This window comes from Loxodonta africana, chromosome 9 (assembly GCF_030014295.1).
Source record: "Loxodonta africana isolate mLoxAfr1 chromosome 9, mLoxAfr1.hap2, whole genome shotgun sequence".
In the NCBI taxonomy this organism is placed as follows: Eukaryota; Metazoa; Chordata; class Mammalia; order Proboscidea; family Elephantidae; genus Loxodonta; species Loxodonta africana.
The window spans coordinates 81,688,459-81,709,173 of NC_087350.1; the positions used below are offsets into that span (position 1 = coordinate 81,688,459).

The 20,715-nt window shown below is 40.1% G+C and overlaps 1 protein-coding gene across 1 annotated transcript in view; it reads right to left on the bottom strand.

The window, feature by feature from the left end:
* The window catches only part of RECK (reversion inducing cysteine rich protein with kazal motifs), an 83,511-nt gene extending 68,774 nt beyond the window's left edge, over positions 1 to 14,737 (bottom strand). The window contains exons 1-4 of the mRNA XM_003407590.3: positions 14,638 to 14,737; positions 8,185 to 8,243; positions 2,233 to 2,307; positions 1,292 to 1,328 (exon numbers count right to left, since the gene is read on the bottom strand). Coding sequence (XP_003407638.2) covers positions 1,292 to 1,328; positions 2,233 to 2,307; positions 8,185 to 8,243; positions 14,638 to 14,737 — 271 coding nt within the window. The remainder of the gene's footprint in view (positions 1 to 1,291; positions 1,329 to 2,232; positions 2,308 to 8,184; positions 8,244 to 14,637) is intronic.
* Positions 14,738 to 20,715: the final 5,978 nt, after the last annotated feature.

Genomic DNA, 20,715 nt, shown 5'->3' on the forward strand with positions numbered 1-20,715 from the left:
CATAGGTCATAAACTCAGTGAACGTTTTTACCATAGTTCAGCATACTGCTGGTTCCATATATTCACTGGCCTCTTAGAAAGTATTATCCAACAAGCACTGACATTTACTGAGGCCCTACTATGTGCTAGGCACTCTAGTAGGTACTAGTAGGCTATGAAATGGATTAAATATATGATCTACCCAATTATGGAGATTAGATTTTGCCAAGAACAGTGTGTGTGTGTGATTCCAGGACAACAGGAAGAGAGATAACCAGGAGAACAGACAAGAAGGTGGGTAATTCCAGGAAGGCAAACAGTCCAATTTGTTTGAAATGCAAACTTCAAAACAGTGTGACAAGTCCTTAGAATTCAGAGACACATAACATATACTCCGTTTTTCAAGGTACTGGCTTTAACCAGGGATGGCAGATGACCTTCAGTGTCAGGCTAGGGAGTTTGGGCGTTTAGTCCAACGGAAGTAGATATTCACTGAAAGATTCTTTCTGAAGGGTGTGGGGAGGACAGATATGACCTGTTGAATCGCCAGTTATAAGATTATTATATCATCTATTCCAAGACTGTAATAATAAAGGCTTGAACTAGAAATAGAGAGGACAGATGCAAAGTTTTACAAAAGGAAAGTCAATGGAGCTAGAAAAAAACAGTAATCAAAGATAACTTGAGTGTTTTCAGTCTAGTGTCATTTACAGAAGAAGCAGTTAAAGATGAGTATGATTCTGGATTTGTACTTTGGATGTCACCTGGATGCAGAGTTCCAGGTAGAGATGTCTGGAAGTCAAGAACAATGATTTGGATTTAATAATTACCTTCTCGGGGTGATTAGTTAACTGTTTTAGGGAGGGATGAGATTACCAGGGTAAGTATGGAGAGAGAAGAGAAGAGGACAAGGCACACAGAAATAACCACAGTCCTTATGGGGCTAAGAGGAGAAATGAAAGTGATAACAAGGTGACGAGGCCAAGGTAGAGTCACAAGGAAGTAGTGTTCAATAGTACAAGTATGGCAGGAAAGTAAAAAAGGATAAGTCCTAATAAAAAACCATAGGATCTAGGAAACAAGAGATCCTGGTCATCTCTCAAAGAGCAGTTTCAATAGAATGGTATAGCACAAAGTTAAGGGCTGAGTGAATGAGAATAAATTGCACATCTGAAAATTTGGGTGGTGAAAGGAAGGAGAGAATAGAAACTTAAGGGTATATATCGGGTTACAGGAACTAGGACACTGATTTTGTAGTCACAAAATAAGTTTTTAAAAATAAAGTGCTAAATGTTAAACTTTTATTGCTTACCTGGCAAAGACGAATTCATACAACTCCAAATTTCAACCTAAAATAGCAATCACCAAAAACTTTTATGTAGATAACCAGTTCCTAAATATGACAATTAACTTCTCTAGAAATTATATATATAGCTTATTTGATTATGGCTATTTTAATATAGTCTATGTTCTAGGACTATATACACACTGTCTAGTTTTAGTTTTTCAGGGAAGAAAAAAACTGAGATGTAAAAACATAGCTTGTTCTTTTTCTACTTCCCATCTTTGAGTGCTAAGCAGACTCTAGTTACTCAGAACGGTCCTTGGAAGCACAGTTTCCAAGCACATAGACAAAATCATCAGAACTGTTTGATCATCAGCTTCCTCCTCCTCCCCCGCCCCCGCTCACACAATGCAACTCAACACATCTAAAGAGGCTCTCTTCATGAAAGCTCATGAGGCTATCCCAAACACTGAGGATAGACAGCCCAAGCATTAGAGCCATCTTAAGTTATGTGGTTGAGACCAGCAAGCAATGTGCCTACAGTATACAGAAAAATGAGAATATAAGAGTAATGAGAAGTCACACCTTTCCTTTATCCCAAATTCAACTTTTCAAATTCAAAATAAATATAAGATTTAGTCACTACGGTTTTCATAAAATTGGTCAAAATACAACAATAAATAAAATTTCAAGTTCCAAATAAAATATCACAATGAAATTTAAAGCCTGGAATACATTTAAGACTGTTTTTGAACCAGTATCACAGAATAGACAATAAAGATAAAAAAAAAACAATATTCTATCTAGCAATTTGTGTGAAGATCTTGTTAAATTTATCCAGTTAAATCTAACATTTTACTTTGACCACAAGCCCCCATAACATTTAAAATTTTGCTAAATCTAAAAGTAACTTATTAGGTGGCTTTGTTTAAACAAAAGCTTCCATAGTTAAGCTAAATAAGACCTACCATTGTTTCAGGACAATAATCTGGAGCTCGCTGCAACAGATGTTTTAGACGGGATTCACTTTTTGAGGAGAAAATCTATTTCACACAAAAAGAAAAAAAAAGTTTTTGCAGCTTTTTTTTTTTTTCGTTTCATAAGAAATGAGAAGAGGTAAGACGACTTATCCTCTAGCTATATCAATTCTCTACAGAACATTATCCAACTTCCTTTTATAAATGGAAAACCTTTGGATAGTATTTAAATTTTAGCTGATGTAACATTTTTTTAAGGTTGGTTAGTTTGACAAATAATCAACAAAGTTCAAATACAGCAGGTCTAAGACCCTTTTCTAATGACCAAAAAAGGACTTGTTAGAGGACTGAGAGAGAAGAAAACAGAAAAATAAGAAAAAAAGATAAATTTATTCTAAACTGTTCTATGAATTGCTTTTAGCCATCTGATTACAAGGAAAATTGACTATACCCTTGATACTGGTGAAGAACAAATTTGTGAACAGCATTACGGCACATAACTTCTCCAAAAAACAGAGACAACGCTATTTTTGATAGATGCTTAGGAACTGACAAGGTTCACTTACCAGGCTAAATGGCGCACTTTCAAACAGGACTTTAATTAATGAAGTTACAATTTGGTGCCTCAGTAAATTATAAACCATTACATGTATCAAACAGACCTTCATAGTTACCTGCGAATAGTCAAGACTGTAAAATTCATGAATGCTAAGGGCGATGAAAAAGGATTTATCTCCAGTTTATTTAGTAGACACTCTTCTCCAAAACCACCAACCACAATTAAGAATTGAAAAGAGCTATAACGTCACCATTTTGCAACCAGACAAAATACCATATATGAGAAAGACTTGGCCAAAACAAAAAGTTTTACCTGAATCTAATCAAGCCTCTGGGTCTAATATGGTAGTTACTAGCCATGTGTAGCTATTTAAATTTAAATAATTAAAATGAAATAAAATTAAAAATTCAGCTCCTCAGCCTCTTTAGCTACATTTCAATAGGCACATGTGGCTAGTGGCTACTGGGTAGTACCCCATTGTCCTCAAATCGATTCCTACTCATAGCAACCCGGAGGACAGAGTAGAACTGCCCCATAGGGTTTCCAAGGAGCGGCTAGTGGATTTGAACTGCAAACCTTTTGGTTAGCAGCCAAACTCTTAACTACTATGCCACCAGGGCTGCATCGGACAGTACAGGTATAGAATATTTTCATCATTGGACAAAGTTCTATTGCACAGCTCTGCTCTAGATCTAACTACCAAGTACCAAGTACCAGGAAATACAGAGAAGAGAGGAACATGTGAAATGATACCACAGGATGCAAATAGCAAAAGTCAGACTATGGGAAACTCTGCAGGATAAATGACCAGATTTCTTCGTCAAACAAATTGCAAGGAATAATCTACAGATGAATCTTAAAAGACATATAGAACCAACATGTATACTTTCAGCTAATAAGGTAGACTTGAACATAAACAGTCACTTTTCTCACTAAACAACTGGTAATCACAAAAAGAAAAATGAATCCTTACCCAGAACATATACTATGATTATACAAACTATCTCAGAGCAAAAACTTTAATAACCAAACATATACACCATATAAGGCAAGGATAATCAGAGCACAGAGCTTACACCCTGAATCTTGAGAGGTCTTTACCCAGGTGCATCTACTCCCTCTGTTATAACTCATTTCCCTTTGTCTTCGAACAAGCAAAAGCCTTTTAATTTAATAAAAAAAAAAACAAACTTCATTTCCACATTGACTTACTGACTTCTCCAAATAATATCTTATTTTTTCCTTTCATTGATTGCATCCACTTCTTCATCAACCAACCTGCAAGCATTTACTGACCAGCTACCATGAGCAAGGAACATGAGACATGGGTACAACAAAGATGAACAGGATACAATTCCTACATTCAAAGAATTTATAAAATGGCTGGGAAGATAAGATAGAAAAACTGAATACCTTTTTGTAAGTCTGAAATACTACATAATAAATTAGAATTTTCATTTTATAAAAAAGTAAAAAATTCCCTGCAATATTATTTTTAAGCCCACCACTCCAGTCAATCTAGAAGTATTTATTGAGAGCATTCTAAGCGTCAGGCCCTGTTCTAGGTACTGGGGAATTCAGCATAAACGAACCAGACAAAAGTCCTTGCTCCAGAATATCTACACTGACAGTCTTTTTTTAAACTAAGGGCCTTTTCTCACATCTCAAACTCCTTGACTTTTCTTTGGCATCTGACACTGCTGACAGTCTTATTGTAAACTAATTATCCTTATTTTGTTGACTATTATAAAACACCTGCCCTGACTTCTTAACTAAGCTCCAAATCCAAACATTTTCATTCCAAATCTCCAACTGTCTTTACCCAGTGGTTTTCACTGATAATTCAACAACTATAGAAGGAAGTTCACCTTCCCTTCAAACCAAATCCTTTTCCCAAGGTGCTATTCAAAACCTAAATGCCACAAGGACTCCACCCTTTTTGCATTCTCTATTGGTGGTAAAAGAAATCACTTCTCACTCCTGGTATTCCTTCCATTTGAAGTGAGCTCTATTAGTTTTAATAGCCCTGGCGTCTCTCCATACCCTTCACTCACTCCTCCCATGATTGAGAAGACAGACTTATCTGACTGTTGTCTGGTAGGAGAAACTGAACATATGTAACCCAGGCCTTTTCATGAATTAAGTCTAATTCTGTGGTTTAGTGTGTGCTTGGAGATAAAAGCCACATTCCACAGCTGCGTAACAGTAATAAAAGTACTATTTTCTATCCCATCTGCCTTATTCCTTTGTCTTATTTTTCATTTAGTTAGCAACTTGGTCAGGGAAAATTTTTCTTCAGTGGGGTAACTATTGTTGTGTTTTATGTGGTGTCAAGTCCGTTCTGACTCATAGTGACCCTATAGGACAGAGCAGAACTGCCTCATAGGGTTTCCAAGGAGCGGCTGGCAGATTTGAACTGCCGAACTTTTGTTTAGCAGCCCAGCTCTCAACTACTGCACCATCTATAGTACTCAACTAATTACTGATAACCATAGCTATTATATATTTTGAGGAAACGCTGGTGGTGTAGTGGTTAAGAGCTAAGGCTGCTGACCAAAAGCCTGGCAGTTCAAATCTACTGGGCACTTCTCAGAAACCCTGTGGGGCAGTTCTACTTTGTCCTATGAGTCGCTATGAGCAGGAATCGACTCAGTGGCAATGGGTTTGGTTTTTGGTTATTATACACTGAATTCCTTTAGTGCTTGAGGTACATTTATATACATCACATACATTTTCTCATTTAATCCTCAATATTCTGTATTATTATCCCCCCTTTTCAGAGGAGAAAACTAAGGCTCAGGGAGGTTAAAACAACTTATCCTAGGTCACAGAGTTATTACGCGGTAGGGAAAGAAATTGTCCCAGGCCACGTCTGACTCTGAAGTTCTTGCTCTTTCCATTATGCCACACTATTTCTAGTTCTATAGATTCTTCCCCACAGTATCCCTCATAGCCTCTTCTAAGATCATAACCTTAATCTGAGTGTTCATCACCTCAGAAACGAACCTCTATATAATATCAGCCTCTGATTTCATTTTCCTACCTCAAGCCCTCTGTGTTATACATGGCCACCATACTAATCTTAAGACACCATTATCACTCACTCCCTCACTCAAAAACCTCCCCACGGCTCGAGAGAAAGTCCAAATCACTCTCCATGTCACTTAAGGCTTGGACACAATCCTGTTGCTCCTTTCCCACTCCCTACCCATGTTACTCTGTGCCAGCTACAGAGTTCATATTTTTTCTTAAAGTTTCATGCTTATTCTCAACTCTAAGCCTTCATTCAGTTTGTTCTTCCCAGATGACATATCTCCCTACTCACTTTAAACGTTAAACTTTAAAAGTTAGGTGAAGTACCATTGCCTCATAAGACCTTCTCTGACTGTTCCAGTCCATGTATACTCCTCTGAAACTCCTACAGTTCCTATTATCCACGGCATTCTATTCTCAACTTGGCGTTTAGGATATATTGCCTGAGAGTTACCTAACTGTTTTATCCATGCAGGTCTTCTCTCTCACCAATAAGATTTTAAGCTCCACAAGGCAGCAAGTACTCTATACTTCATTGCTATCTTCAATGCCTTATTAGTACTGCTTATAAAAGAAAACCCACTGACCAAATCCACTGCTGTCAAGTCGATTCCAACTCATAGCAACCCTCTAGGACAGAGCAGAACTGCCCCACAGAGATTCCAAGGCTTCACTATTTACAGATGCAGATTGCCACATTTTTCTTCCACAGAGCAGGTGGTGGGTTTGAGCTGCCGACCTTTCGGTTAGCAGTTGAGTGCTTAACCACCACACCATTAGGGTGTGCAAGAAGAGGTCAGTAAATCCTTGTTTAATACCCAAGTTTGGGGCCTTCTCTAGAGTGATCAGTGGTACAAAACTTGTTTTCATTTAAGCATTGCTAAATAGTTTAACATCTGCTTGACTGATGCAATATTGCTAAGTACAGAATTTCTAACCATGAAGAAACAAAGGGAAAAGGTCAGGAAAGTAGTGGTTCCGAAAGTAGCAGAGCTACTTTCAAAGCTTCCCTACAGTGGCACCATCAAGGGGCCATTTTTGCTTTACTTTATTGTTCCTGCAATAAATTTGCACACAACTTACTGTGCAATAAACCATTGCTGTTGAGTAGACTCCAACTCATAGAGACCCTATAGGACAGAGTAGAAATACCCCATAGAGTTTCCAAGGAAAGGCTGATGGATTCAGACTGCCAACCTTTTGGTTAGCAGCCGAGCTCTCAATCACTGCACCACCAGGGCTCCAAATAGTGACTGCAGATTGCAACATGTCACTGAATTCTCTAGCAGCTATTCAGATAGATAAACTGAGTCACTATCATACCTTATAATCAGAGAGTGTCTTGCAAAATCTTTCTAAGTCCAAAGTATTACTTGAGAGAAGTTACAACTCTAGTTAGGTAGCTCTCTCAGTTTTAGGAAGTGAAAAAATCTAAGTTATCACTTGAAAACTCCTCCAAAAGATGACTGACATCATCACTTCTCAAGCTTTAGGGATAGAACTACAACCTATATGATGAAAGAAAGGTAAGTCTTTGTGAACAAGCATTTTCTCAGTGGAACTTGCCTAGCAAAGCTCAACCAGAATAATTCAAACCTACAGAAAAATTTCAAAAACACTATAACACCCACATACTCTCTGCCTAGATGCAGTCATTATTAACATTTTGTAACGTTGCTTTAACCCTCTTTATACATATATATACAACATTATTATTATGATTATTTTGATGAACCATTTTAGAAATGACACTTATCATGATCATTTATTCCTAATGTATGAGCATGTATCTCCTGAGACCAAGGATACCATAATACCTAATTACAAGATAAAAATCAAATTCAGGATCACAGTATTGATACAGTACTATCAGTAAATATAAGCCCATATTCAAATTTTACCAATTTATTCCAATAATGTCCTTTATTATTGTTGTTGTTAGGTACCGTCAAGTCGGTTCCAACACACGGCATTTTTTTTTTTTTTAATTCCACGATTCAGCCCAGGATCACACATTGCATTTAGCTGTCATATCTTTTGTCTCTTTAATCTGGAACAGTTTCTCGGCATTTCTTCGAAGAGTAGAGGCTGTTGTTTTGAGGATTATCCCTCAATTGGGTTTGTTTCGTCATGATTCCGGTTATGCCTTTTTGGCAGGAATCCTACATAACTGACACTGCACTCCTTCTCAGTGTATCCTGTCAGCAGACACATATCAATTTGTCCCATTATTGGTGATGTGAACTCTGATCACTTGGTTAAGGTCAGGTCCAACAGATTTCTCTGAAAACAACAGAACTTTATAAACAATGACACAAATAACAGCCTCTGTAGCTATTATGCAAGCTTACCTGTTCGCATACATCACGGCACATTTGGTTATCCTTTGAGTGATTACAGCACAACACACCTAGGGAGAAAAAAATAAACACCTGCTGTCCCACTGTTAAGTAAACAAGGTGACTCACTTACTTCAGGTGGTTAGACAAATTGTTCATTTAACAAAAAAAAAAACCAAACCAAATCCAGTACCGTCAAGTCGATTCCAACTCATAGCGACCCTATATGACAGAGTAGAACTGCCCCACAGTTTCCAAGGAGCAGCTGGCGGATTTGAACTGCCAATCCTTCAGTTAGCAGCTGTAGCACTTAACCACTACGCCACCAGGGTTTCCTTGTTCATTTAACAGACCAATTATTAGTCGTTTTAACTCACCAAACCATTACTGTTCTAAGGAACACTGTTTCATGAGATATTAACATCTATGCCTCAACAGAAAATGTTTCATGTTCTAATAAATTGGGAAATGAAGGATTAAAGAAAGTTAAACAGATTTCTTCACTGCAAGACTTCTCAAAACCTTTAATACATTAATGCACACCGAGCTTTCTAAATAGAGACCTAGTAGACAGATTTCTCAGAGCTGAAAACACTTTCTTCATGTCACTTATTAACATTTTAGAATGCCAGTTTGAGAAAGATCAAATTAGAGAAAAGCAAAAAGGGTGCCAAGCAGCATTACCAGCTGAGAGGAACTCACAAATTGCCTACAGAGACAATCTGCAGGGGCATATAACTGTTCTAGTGGTGTGGCAGGCTGGCGAAAAGATCGATCGGGGCTGTGTGGGAGGTGTCTTGGGCTGACAAATCAAAAGAGACAAGGAAGTGAAAGTTACTACATTTCAGGCAGCTAGATATCAATTTCAGTATACAAATGAGATAAAAGCGGAGCATTTTTTAATTGAGGTAGGATTGAAATTGGGGAGAAATGAATGAATAAACAAATGAATAAAAGAAGAAATCCTCTTTATATCTTACCAACAGGGCTTCTAAGTTTGAAGCTGGAAACACCTCTGCATACAACAATGACAGGGTCTATGATATGATCGGCATATTAGTACACTTTGGTTTCTAAAAGACTATTGCAGGGCTGGTTTTCTAACACTATTCCTATGGAAAAGGTGTCTTGAAGTCATAAGCATTTGACTTACAAAATTCTGTAGACCATTTATAAAAATTTCACTAAGTTTCAGAAGGAAAAGTTTCCTGGAGTTACTTTCTAAGAATTTCTAATTTGGGGGGAGGGCTTAATTACTCATGAGGCTTTCTCATAACTCCCATCACCCCTGTAACGTCACACCATGCTACCTCATTAAAATGGGAAGGGCAGGCAGGAAAAGGCTCTCATGTGTGATTCTGATGTGCTCTTTTGAAGTACTCTAGAAGTCGGCACTTTCTGCTATCCACTGACGCGAAGGTCACACGAGGGCAAAGTACCCAGCTGATCATAAGCGAAGATAACTCAGGATAACATATGGTCCCAATAAACACAGGCTTAGAAAAAAGTAAACAATCAGGCAGACAGGAGTCTGATTTGGGCCTAGGGATTTTTGAAAAACAGTTTCTTGGAGCGAAGGTCTGTTTAGAACTTAAACACAAAACATCTTATAATTAAAACTCCAATAATTATGGTTTTATTAAAAATATAAATTTAAAAGCCTTTTTTTCCTATTTAATGTAAGGCATATTTATTGCAAAGTGACCCCCAGAGTTAAAATTTTAAGAGTTTCTTTTTTTCTATTAAAAAGGTACCAAAAGTTTGGAAAAGAAAAATGAAAATGATCTATAATCCCATCACCCTGCCACAAGCTCTATTGACATTATGGTGTATTTCCTTCTAGTACTTCCAAAAACTTTTTCTGATATTTCTGACAAAATGGGATTAAAGAGGACAGCCGGAAGTCTCCTGGTAACAAGCCCTCCTGCCCTCCCCGCAAACAAGCATTCCTCTGTAATAGTACATTTCCCTTCATCCTCCTCCCTTGAGAGGCCTGCCACCTGTGAACAGGTTAGGGGACCTCTGCTCCACCGCATTTTCCACATCCTATTCTTAACCTCAGCCCTTATTATATTAGCACACATTTTTCTTTCTTTGAAACAACAAACACTTACTAGAATCTTTAACACTCTCCATACATCAATTCATATGCCTTCATTAAGGATTAGGAGGGGGAGGGAAAGAGGATTCAAGTGCAATTAATGTGGTAATTAAAGGTCTTTATCTTTTTTAGAGCAATTAAAATGGATTAATTGGGTCATTTAACTATTACAGTGCACAAATGGTCTATTTTCCAAGGCCTAACGTTTTCTACGACAATAAATTCTAGAAATGTCTGGTTTTTATAATTTGATTTGAATGTTCTTCAACAAAAATAATTTAAAACTCTCTATTCTCATGAAATGAAATTGAACAGATAAAAGTAAAACAGTTCAAAATAAAATTTGATATTGAGAAGATAAAAAGCAGAGGCGTTATGCTCATTAAAGACACAAGGAAGAGTGTCATGTCTTACACTGTCATTCTGAGAGTCTGTGATCATAAAATCAATAAAAACCAAAAAACTGATTATTAAAGGCTATGTGTGCCAGGTTTAGGAAGGTATTTGTGTAGCCTTGAAATATGCAAGCAGAATTATCCAATAATTAAAAACATCAAGGTTTGGCTCCTGGTTTTGGCCACGTGTGTACTAAAGATAGCCAAGTAAGCAGGAAGCACATGCTCCAGCCACATGCAGAGAAATGCAACTTCTAAGACCAACTAGCATTTTAAAAAACTAATACACACCCTAATCTAAAAATAAGAAATATTCGCAGAATTATAGGATTTTAAAGATTATAGGGATTTTGCCACAGAAGCTTCCAAAAAGCTATAATTCAATTTGGTTTTAATGAAAAGCCATTCTTGTTTTCTTTTCTAAAGAAAATAAAGATTTGTTTTAGTTAACCTACCTAAAGAATTACTAAAACAAAATACGTACATACAAAAAAAAGTTAAATCTCACCTGACTGATACTGGAAAAATTCCATTCTAAAAAGATATGTTAATAAAAAAAAATCTGGCCTTATCTTGTTTTTATTACCAATGTGAAATCTTATTTTTAAATCAAACTTAATCAAAACATCTTAAAGTGACTGTCATTTTCCATATGTAAAGAATCACTCCCCCTCTCACTCATGCAATTCCTTGTGTTCTCATCTGGTTTGGTTTCTTCATATTTATCACTATCAGAAAACACTGTATTTGTCTATTGTCTATCTCCCTTCCACTAGAACGTAAGCTTATTCAGAGCAGCAATCCTGAAACTAGAACAGTAAGCACTCAATATGCATTTTCTGAATAAACAAATTTTTTTATTTTGCTGTTTTGCTTTTTAAAAAAGCACATTCATAGTACATCATTCATAGTACATAAAAAGGAGTCACTGGGTGATATAAACAGTTAAGTGCATGTCTACTAGCTGAAAGGTTGGCTGTTCGAAGCTATCCATTGAGAGGCTCCTCGGAGGACGGGCCTGGCGATCTGCTTCCAAAAGGTCATAGCCTTGAAAATCTTATGGAGTAGTTCTACTCTGCACACATGGGGACACCACAAGTCAGAACTGACTCGATGGCAATTAACAACAACATTAATACATTAAAAATCCCGTCCTTGATATTTTCCCACTTTCTCCTAGAAGTGGCATACAGAGAAAAATATGATTAATGAAGGACTGCCTAAATCTATGGATGCAGGACAGAATTTGGAGCAGCATAGCAGAATAAACTGTCATATCTGGTCTATCACCAAAACTAGCTCTTCTAATAACATGGGCCAAGACACTTCTTTGGGAAGAGAATCTGCTTCTCATTACTTTTCTCCAGATAGACCTTTGCTTCTTCCAACTTAAAATTCATTACATTTTTAGGATTCTGGGCTATTACATAATTCCTTAAATGTCAACTTCTTGAAACCTAGCCATTAATGTTACATCTTTCCCTCTTTTGTACTGTTAAAAAACATCTTAAATAGAAACAGAGCTACTATCAGGTGCCAGGATACACAGATCCTGAGGATGCAGGATTCGGTTCAAACCTATCCTCCAAAAAGAACACTAGAAGGTGTGTGCGTGCACGTGTGAGAGAGTGGCAGAGAGGCCAGAAAGTATACTGGAATAGGAAGTGTGGCATTACTCCAACGTTTGTGGCCAAACTGCACAAAAGGTAATCACTGAGCAAATCCTATCATTCATTCCCCTACATCCATCCCCAGGTATGAGAATGAAAATTCCTAAATCAAAGCAGATAAGACTTGTAAAGTCTTATGGTATACAGGGGTCAGTGACCTGAAAAGCCTTATACCAGAGGAGACAGGAGTATCCAACACTGGGGGTGAAAAGAGGGGTTAGAAGATTGAGCAGGAATTTAAGCCAGGCCTTCACTGAAATACAATTTAATACTGTGTTCTCAATTTTTGTTTGGGACTGAAAAACATTTTCCGCACTTTTTACAAATTCACAGTGGAACCCTTTGTCTATTATATTGCTCAAATGATATATGCTTCCTAGAATTTAATTTAGTTCAAGGAACAAGACTCACTTTTAGGTCAAACTTGGAATTCTTCTTTTTATCAAACTATATATTGTCACAGACTTTTAGAGTTTGAAGGGCCTTTAGAAATCACCTAGCTCAGCATTTTCCACAGCGTGCTTTCGGTATTATGGGGGAAAAAAAAAAAGTTCTATGGGCAAGCAGGTTTCCTTTTTAAAACAATTTTATTGAGATATAATTTACAGACCATGGAATTCACCCTTTTAAAGTGTGCAATTCAGTGGTTTTTAGCATATTTAAAGAGTTGTGCAACCATCAATCGTATCTAATTTTAGAATATTTTTCATCATTCCCAAAAGAAACCCTATCTACATTAGCATCCATTCCCCCAGCAAAGAAGTTTCTTTACCCTAAGAATTCTTGGGCCCTTTTTGGTGAACCTAATGTGTTCTGTGAGTTTCTAAGAGGGGGATAGGGGATACAATGTGAACTGTTTCCCAAACTTATTTAATAGCGAACATTCAAGTGTTTACTATGTGCTATTCTAAATGTTTTATTCTAAATGTTATACATGTACGACCTCAGTTAATGCTCACATTTAACTCCCTGAGAAGGTACTAGGATTATCCACATCTTATAAATGTGAACATCAAAGCATCAGAGATTATGGCTAAGTAACTTATTCAAGTGTTCTTAATACTCTACTACTCCTCAGAGTCTACCGAGTGTGGGATAACAACGGACAACTAGCATTCTATGGACCAAGACTTTGGAAGTGCTCTAGTCCAATTTCTTTAACAGTGAGAAAAATGGGGCTCAGAAAGGTCAGTTGATCTAACCATTACTCTCACTCCCTTTTTTGGTTTCTGGGCTAACTTTAGAACACAATTACAGTTATCTACCTTATCTCAGGTTCCTTACACAATTCTCTCCCTTCCTTAAATATTTTGCTTTCTTTTAATCTTTAACATGGAAATAAGCCTTGTGGGGGCTGACTTTGCTCTTTTTAAGTGTCTCCTCCCGTAAGCAACGCACTTCCCTTCGGCAAGTACAAATCCCATCCATCTTTTAACACCTACTGCAGCAGGAGGATCAGTCAATTTTCCTCCCACTCTAGGTGGGTGTCATCTCTCTCCCTTTGTGCATCCGGCCCTTCATCTCCCCTGGACACTTCTGTCTTGAATTCGTCCTGTGGTATCTCACTTCCTAGACAGAGAGCTCCTGGTGGGCAGGAGCTGGCACCAACTTCTAAAGCCCAGCATCTGGGAAACAATCAATAAGCACTGACGAGAGTTAATTTCTTATCTACCCTTAGTTTAATTTCTCTAGAGCAAAAACAAAACTCTCTTCAAGCCTGCCAATTTGTCCCCCGCCTGGGCCCACAACTCTCTCTCACACAGTACCCAGAGTGAAAGGCAGCAGAATCGGGTTTAGAACACTTGGGCCCATTCTCTCCTGAGACTCGAACCAGGCGGGTTGTGGGGCCCATCAATGCTCACCGCCACCGAGGCCGGCCCTTCGGAACCGAGAGAGGGTCACGCAACAAATAACAAGAACAGGGCAGAGCGGTCGTAAGGCGGCTGCACATCGGAAACCCGGTCCAATCCTCGCAACGACCCTGGGCGACGGCATTTCGTCCCTCTCTGACAGGCGCCGGGCCCGCCGGAGAGGTAAGAGCTGGGCTGGGGGCCCGGGTCTGGTGTGGCTGCGAAAGGCCTCCAGCTAGGGTCGCCGGGGCCAGTTCGGAGGATCTCGGGGGCGGGGAGAGCGAGGGTGGAGAGGGGGCTTCCTCCGTCGCGTCCTACCCTCTCCTCCCGACTGCGGGGACCTCCGGACCCTGGGTCACCGGATGTGGGCCGGGCCGGGTCTGGTGGTCGTCCGCACCCCCGCCCCCTGCCCCGCGCCATCTTGGAGCGCCTCGCCGGCGGGTACTCACCTACGCTGCCCGGGGCCAGGCCCCCTGCCACCTCCGCGACCCCCGTCACGGCCAGGAGAACGAGCAGCGTGCCTCGCAGCGAGGCCCGGACGGTCGCCATGTCCGGGCCGGGCGGGTCGGGAGCCGCGGGATGCTCGGACCCAGCCGGGCAGCAGCTGCTCGCGCGAGGCTCCGCCCCATTGCCCTGGGCCTTTGATGATTGGCTGAGGTGCGCTCAAGCCCCGCCCCCCAGCCGCACAGAGTTTCTAAAAACTGTAGCGGGCGGGAACTTGCCCTGGACCCCGGCTCTTTGTTAAGGCCCAGCTGTGTGTCGGATTCTGCAGCAAACCCTCGCGGTCAGCGTTCTCCAATAGGGGAATGGGAAGATACCAGAGCTGGAAGGGCCTCAGAACTCCTCCCCCACCGTCCGAGGTTTACGGATAGGCACACTGAGGCCCAGAAAGGAGACTGACTTGCCCGGGACCTGCGAGTTCTCCTGAGAACTAGGGCTTAAACCCGTTGCTGTCGAGTCCATTCCGACTCATAGCGATCCTATAGGACAGAGTAGAACTGCCTCACAGGGTTTCCATGGAGCGCCTGGTGGATTCCAACTGCCTACCTTTTGGTTAGCAGCCAAACGCTTAACCACTGTGCCACCGGGTTTTCCATCTAGGGCTTAGGCCAAGACTAAATCAAAGGGACCTCTCTGTTCACGTGCCCTCAATGATGCTCTTAGTTTTCTTTCTACCGAGATGCTGCCTCACACCTACCGAAAGTAGACGTATCACGACCAGAGAACTCGCATCCCCCAAGCTGAAGATCTCTGCTTTAGACATGACCCTCTGACAAGGGCCTGAAGCACGAATTCACCACCAAAGCTCTTTTGCACCTGTAGCCTCAGTGTGTCTTTGAAATACTATTAAGTACCTATTCCCTTGGGAAAAGATGGGAGGAGGGAGGTTTGTGTATCCAGATGTGGAGAACCTTGAGTGTCAGACTAAGGAGTTTAGACTGTGTTCAAGAGACAGTTTGGAGGTGAGTCCTCACCCCATCCCCTTACCCTCTCAGCTCCCTGCCCCCCACCCCCACAGCTACTGTGGAGAATGTTTGAGAGTTTGAGAGGGTCCATTGGCTATCAAAGCTAATATTCTCTCCCTGTTTCTGAATTAAATCCTTTTCCTTTTCCCCTTTAAAAGAAAAGTAACCACAGCAAACATTCTAATTCTTTAATATCACTAAATACCCAGCCAGTATTCACATTTTTCTGATTGTTTCATAACTTCTTTTTACGGTTTGTTCAGATCAAGTTCCAAACAAAGTCTATATATTGAAATTGATTTATATATCTCTTAAACCAGAAAAAACAAAACAAGCCTGTTGCCCTTGAGTCAATTCCCACTCATAATGACCCTATAGAACAGAGCATAACTGCCCCATACCAAGCTTGTTACCACCGAGTTGATTCGGAACTGCACCATAAAACAAAAACCCAGTGCCATCCTCAAAAAAAAATAAATAAAAAATCCTCATAGACCTCTTTAAATCCATGCTCTTTCTAAGTTTACAACAGGAAAACATGAATAGGTTACAATGGTCTTTCTAAAACACTATTCTGACAACAACTTGCCTGTTTCAAACTCTCTTAAGAGAGGGCATTTCTTACAGAAAAGAGTGATGCACACTTATTTAATTAACATGGTGTTCTTAGCAAATGCACCCAACCACCTTCCTAATTTCATCTCCACACACTCCTTCACCTATTCTTTCAGAACCTCTTACCTTGTTATCCCACACCTTTTAGTTGCTCTCACCTCTCTGTCACCATGTGTGTCTTCTCAGTCCAGAACCCCCCCTCCCCCAACTTCTTATGGTAATCAGGCTCAGCTGAGGAGACTAAGGTGGTTGCTCTGGGCCCAACTGTGCCCTGGAAAGACCTAAGCAGAAAGTGGGCTCTGGATGAGGTGACCAATTCATCCTGGTTTGCCTGAGACTTTCGTGGTTTTAAAACTGAAAGTCCCCTGTCCCAGGAGTTCCTTCAGTCCCAAGCAAAACAGAACAGTTGATCACCCTAGCTCTGTGTACTCCCAAGGTAATTCAGTAGGTTAACTGACTGCTATAAGCTATGGAAATGGGTCCTTATACCACTGGGTCCCTAAAGCAAAGGCCATCCATCCACCCACTTAGAAATCACTGACTCTGAAGAAGAGGCTGAAGAAAGAGGAAAAGGATATAGGACTACTGACCAGGTGCAGTTCAAATAAGAGGGGTGGTTGGGCCCACACCTGTTGAGCCACAGAGGTGACACCTTATACACAAAGAGAATGATTGAATACTTGGAGATTTCTTAGTTATGTAGTCAGAAATGACTTTATTTCCAGGTAACTCTTACGAGATATGGGAGCAAACTTGCACTGTAAAAGTAAGCAACGTAGTCATGCTAATGAGGCTGAGGGGCCCTGTAAGGGAAGAGTGAGTATTTCTACTACTGAGATGTATAATTGGGATAGACATATTAGAAGAGTGGCTGAAATGAGTTGTGGTAATGAGACATGCTAAGAGGGAGCCCCTTCAGATCTTCCTGCCCTGAAAGATTGCTGACCAATCACTGTATCCTGGGAGAAGTCAGGAAATAGGGCCCTTCTTGGCCAAATATTCTCTGGGCCACTAAATGTCTGTGAGGTGAACCCATAAGGCGGGTGGAAACTGGAGACTCTATTGTCTGTTGCCCAATGAGGCAACTGGTCTGACACAGGCCTCAGGCATGGTTAGTAGGCTTCAACAAATACCACATCATCCATTGTGGAATCGACTTGCTGTTCAGTGATGAAACCAAAAGCTTGTTTTCAGTTTCCTTCCATTCAGTCCACCAGAAACAGCTTTCCCATGGGACAGAGAGCAGTAACTTAATGTAGTGGAAAGAGCATGAACTTTAGACACATCTGATTCCAAATTGCACTTTACCACTAAATAGCTGTATAACTTTGTGCAGTCATTTAACTTCTCTACGTTTCAGATTTCTCCTGTCTCAAATGGAACTGATAGTACTTAATCTTGGACTTCTTGAGAAGATTGAAGAAGATACTGTACTTAAAATGTCTAACACAATGCTTGGCAGGTGATAAATGTTTGCCAGAACATGGATTGAATTGTGTCCCCCCAAAATATCTGTCAACTTGGCTAGATCATGATTCCCTTGTCTACCATTTTATCTTCTGATGTGATTTCCCTATATGTTGTAAATCCTACCACTGTGATATAATGGGATGGATTGGTGGCAGTTGTACTGGTGAGGCCTACAGGTTTGAGTGGTGTCTTGGGCCAATCACTTCTGAGATGTGGGAGAGAGAGGAGAGCGGAGAGACATGGGAGCCTCATACCACCAAGAAAGCAGCACCAGGAGCAGAGCACACCCATTGGATTTGAGGTTCCTGCACTGAGATGCTCCCAGACCAAGGGAAGACTGAAGACAAGGACCTTCCTCTAGAGCCAACAGAGAGAGAAAGCCTTCCTCTGGAGCTGGCACCCAGAATTCAGACTTCTAGCCTACTGGACTGTGAGAGAATAAATTTCTCTTTGTTAAAGCCATCCACTTGTAGGTACTTCTGTTATAGCGGCACTAGATGACTAAGACAGATGGGGACTACCTTCAACTTGGGCCACAGAATTGGCTGGCTAGATCTGCTTCCTACTTTCCCCACCCCACAGGAGAGAAGAGTCAAAAAGTCTAGAGTTGCGTTGTCCATTACGGTAGCAACTAGCCACATGTTGCTCTTAAAAGCTTGAAATGTAGTTAGTCTACATTTGAGACATTGAGATATGCTAAAACCAGATTTTAACCCTTTTTAATGTAAAAAATGTGAGATATTAAAGTTAATTTCACCTGTTTCTTTAAAAATTTTAATGTCGCTACTAGAAAACTTAAAATTATGTTTGTGTGTCACGTCTGTGGCTTGCATTATATTTCTATTCTACAGTGTTGGTGTAATCTTTCATTCTAAAGAAAGATTAGTGCTTAGAGTTCCGTATTGCACTTCCAAAATGTTACTGACGAAGGATTTTGTCCTGAGTGAAAAAAAAAACAAAAAACTTTTTGTATTCTTTTTTTTTGCTGATCTCCAACTATATTTTTTTTATTGTGCTTTAAGTGGAAGTTTACAATTCACGTGTTTCTCATACAAAAACTTATACACACATTGTTATGTGATCCTAGTTCTCTCCCTATAATGTGGTAGCACACTCCTCCTCTCTACCCTATATTTCCTGTGTCCATTCAACCAACTCCTGTCCCCCTCTGCCTTCTCATCTAGCCTCCGGACAGGAGCTATCCACATAGTTTCATGTGTCTACTTGAGCTAAGAAGCACACTCCTCACCAGTATCACTTTATGTCTTATAGTCCAGTCTAATCTTTGTCTGAAGAGTTGGTTTCGGAGATGGTTTTAGTTTTGGGCTAACAGTCCGAGGGCCATGCCTCCTGGGGTCCCTCCAATCTCAGTCAGACCATTAAGTCTGGTCTTTTTAATAGAATTTGAGTTCTGCACTCCAATTTTCTCCAGCTCCATCAGGGACTCTCTGTTGTGTTCCCTGTTAGGGAGGTCATTGGTGGTAGCCGGGTACCATCTAGTTCTTCTGGTCTCAGGCTGTTGGAGTCTCTGGTTTATGTGGCCCTTTCTGTCTCTTGGGCTTGTATTTTGCTTGTGTCTTTGGTATTCTTCATTCTCCTTTGCTCCAGGTATGTTGGGACCAATTGATGCATCTTAAATAGCCGCTTGCCAGCTTTTAAGACCCCGGATGCCATTCACCAAAGTGGAATGCAGAACATTTTCTTAATAAACGTTGTTACGCCAATTGATCTAAATGTCCCCTGAAACTATGGTCCCCAGGCCCCTGCTCCTGCTATTCTGTCCCTTGAAGTGTTTGGTTGTATTCAGGAAACTTCTTAGCTTTTGGTTTAGTCCAGTCGTGCTGACTTCCCCTGTATTGTGTGTTGTTCTTCCCTTCACCTAAAATAATTCTTGTCTACTATCTAGTTAGTGAATACCTGTCTCCCTCCCTCCCCACCCTTGTAACCATCAAAGAATGTTTTCTTCTATGTTAAACCTTTTTGTGAGTTCTTATAATAGTGGTCTCATACAATATTTGTCCTTTTGCGACTGACTTCACTCAGCATAATGCCTTCCAGATTCATCCATGCTATGAGATGTTTCACAGATTCATCATTGGTCTTATCACTGCATAGCATTCCATTGTGTGAATATACCATAATTTATTTATCCATTCACCTGTCGATGGGCACCTAGGTTGTTTCCATCTTTTTGCTATTGTAAACAGTGCTGCAGTGAACATGGGTGTGCATATTTCTATTTGTGTGAGGGCTCTTATTTCTCTAGGATATATTCCAAGGAGTGGAATTGCTGGATTGTATGGTAGTTCTATTTTTAGCTTTTTAAGGAAGCGCCAAATTGATTTCCAGATAAATTTCCACCAGCAGTATATAAGTGTTCCAGTCTCTCCACAACCTCTCCAACATTTATTACTTTGTTTTTTCAGATTAACGCTAGCCTTGTTGGGGTGAGGTGGTATCATATTGTAGTTTTGATTTGCATTTCTCTCATGGCTCAGGATCGTGAGCATTTCCTCATGTATCTATTAGCTGCCTGAATGTTTTCTTTGGTGAAGTGCCTGTTCATATCCTTTGCCCGTTTTTTAATTGGATTATTTGTCTTTTTGTTGTTGAGATGTTGCAGTATCTTGTGAATTTTAGAGATTGACACTGATCAGATTTGTCATAGCCAAATTTTTTTTCCCAGTCCCAGTAATCTTTTTAGTCTTTTGGTGAAGTCTTTTGATGAGCATAAGTGTTTGATTTTTAGGAGCTCCCAGTTATCTAGTTTCTCTTCAGGTGTTTGTGCATTGTCAGTAAAGTTTTGTATACTGTTTATGCCATGTATTAGGGCTCCTAGCATTGTCCCTATCTTTTCCTCCATGATCTTTATCGTTTTAGATTTTAAATTTAGGTCTTTGATCCATTTTGAGTTAATTTTTTGTGCATGGTGTGAGGTATGGGCCTTGTTTCATTTTTTTGCAGATGGATATCCAG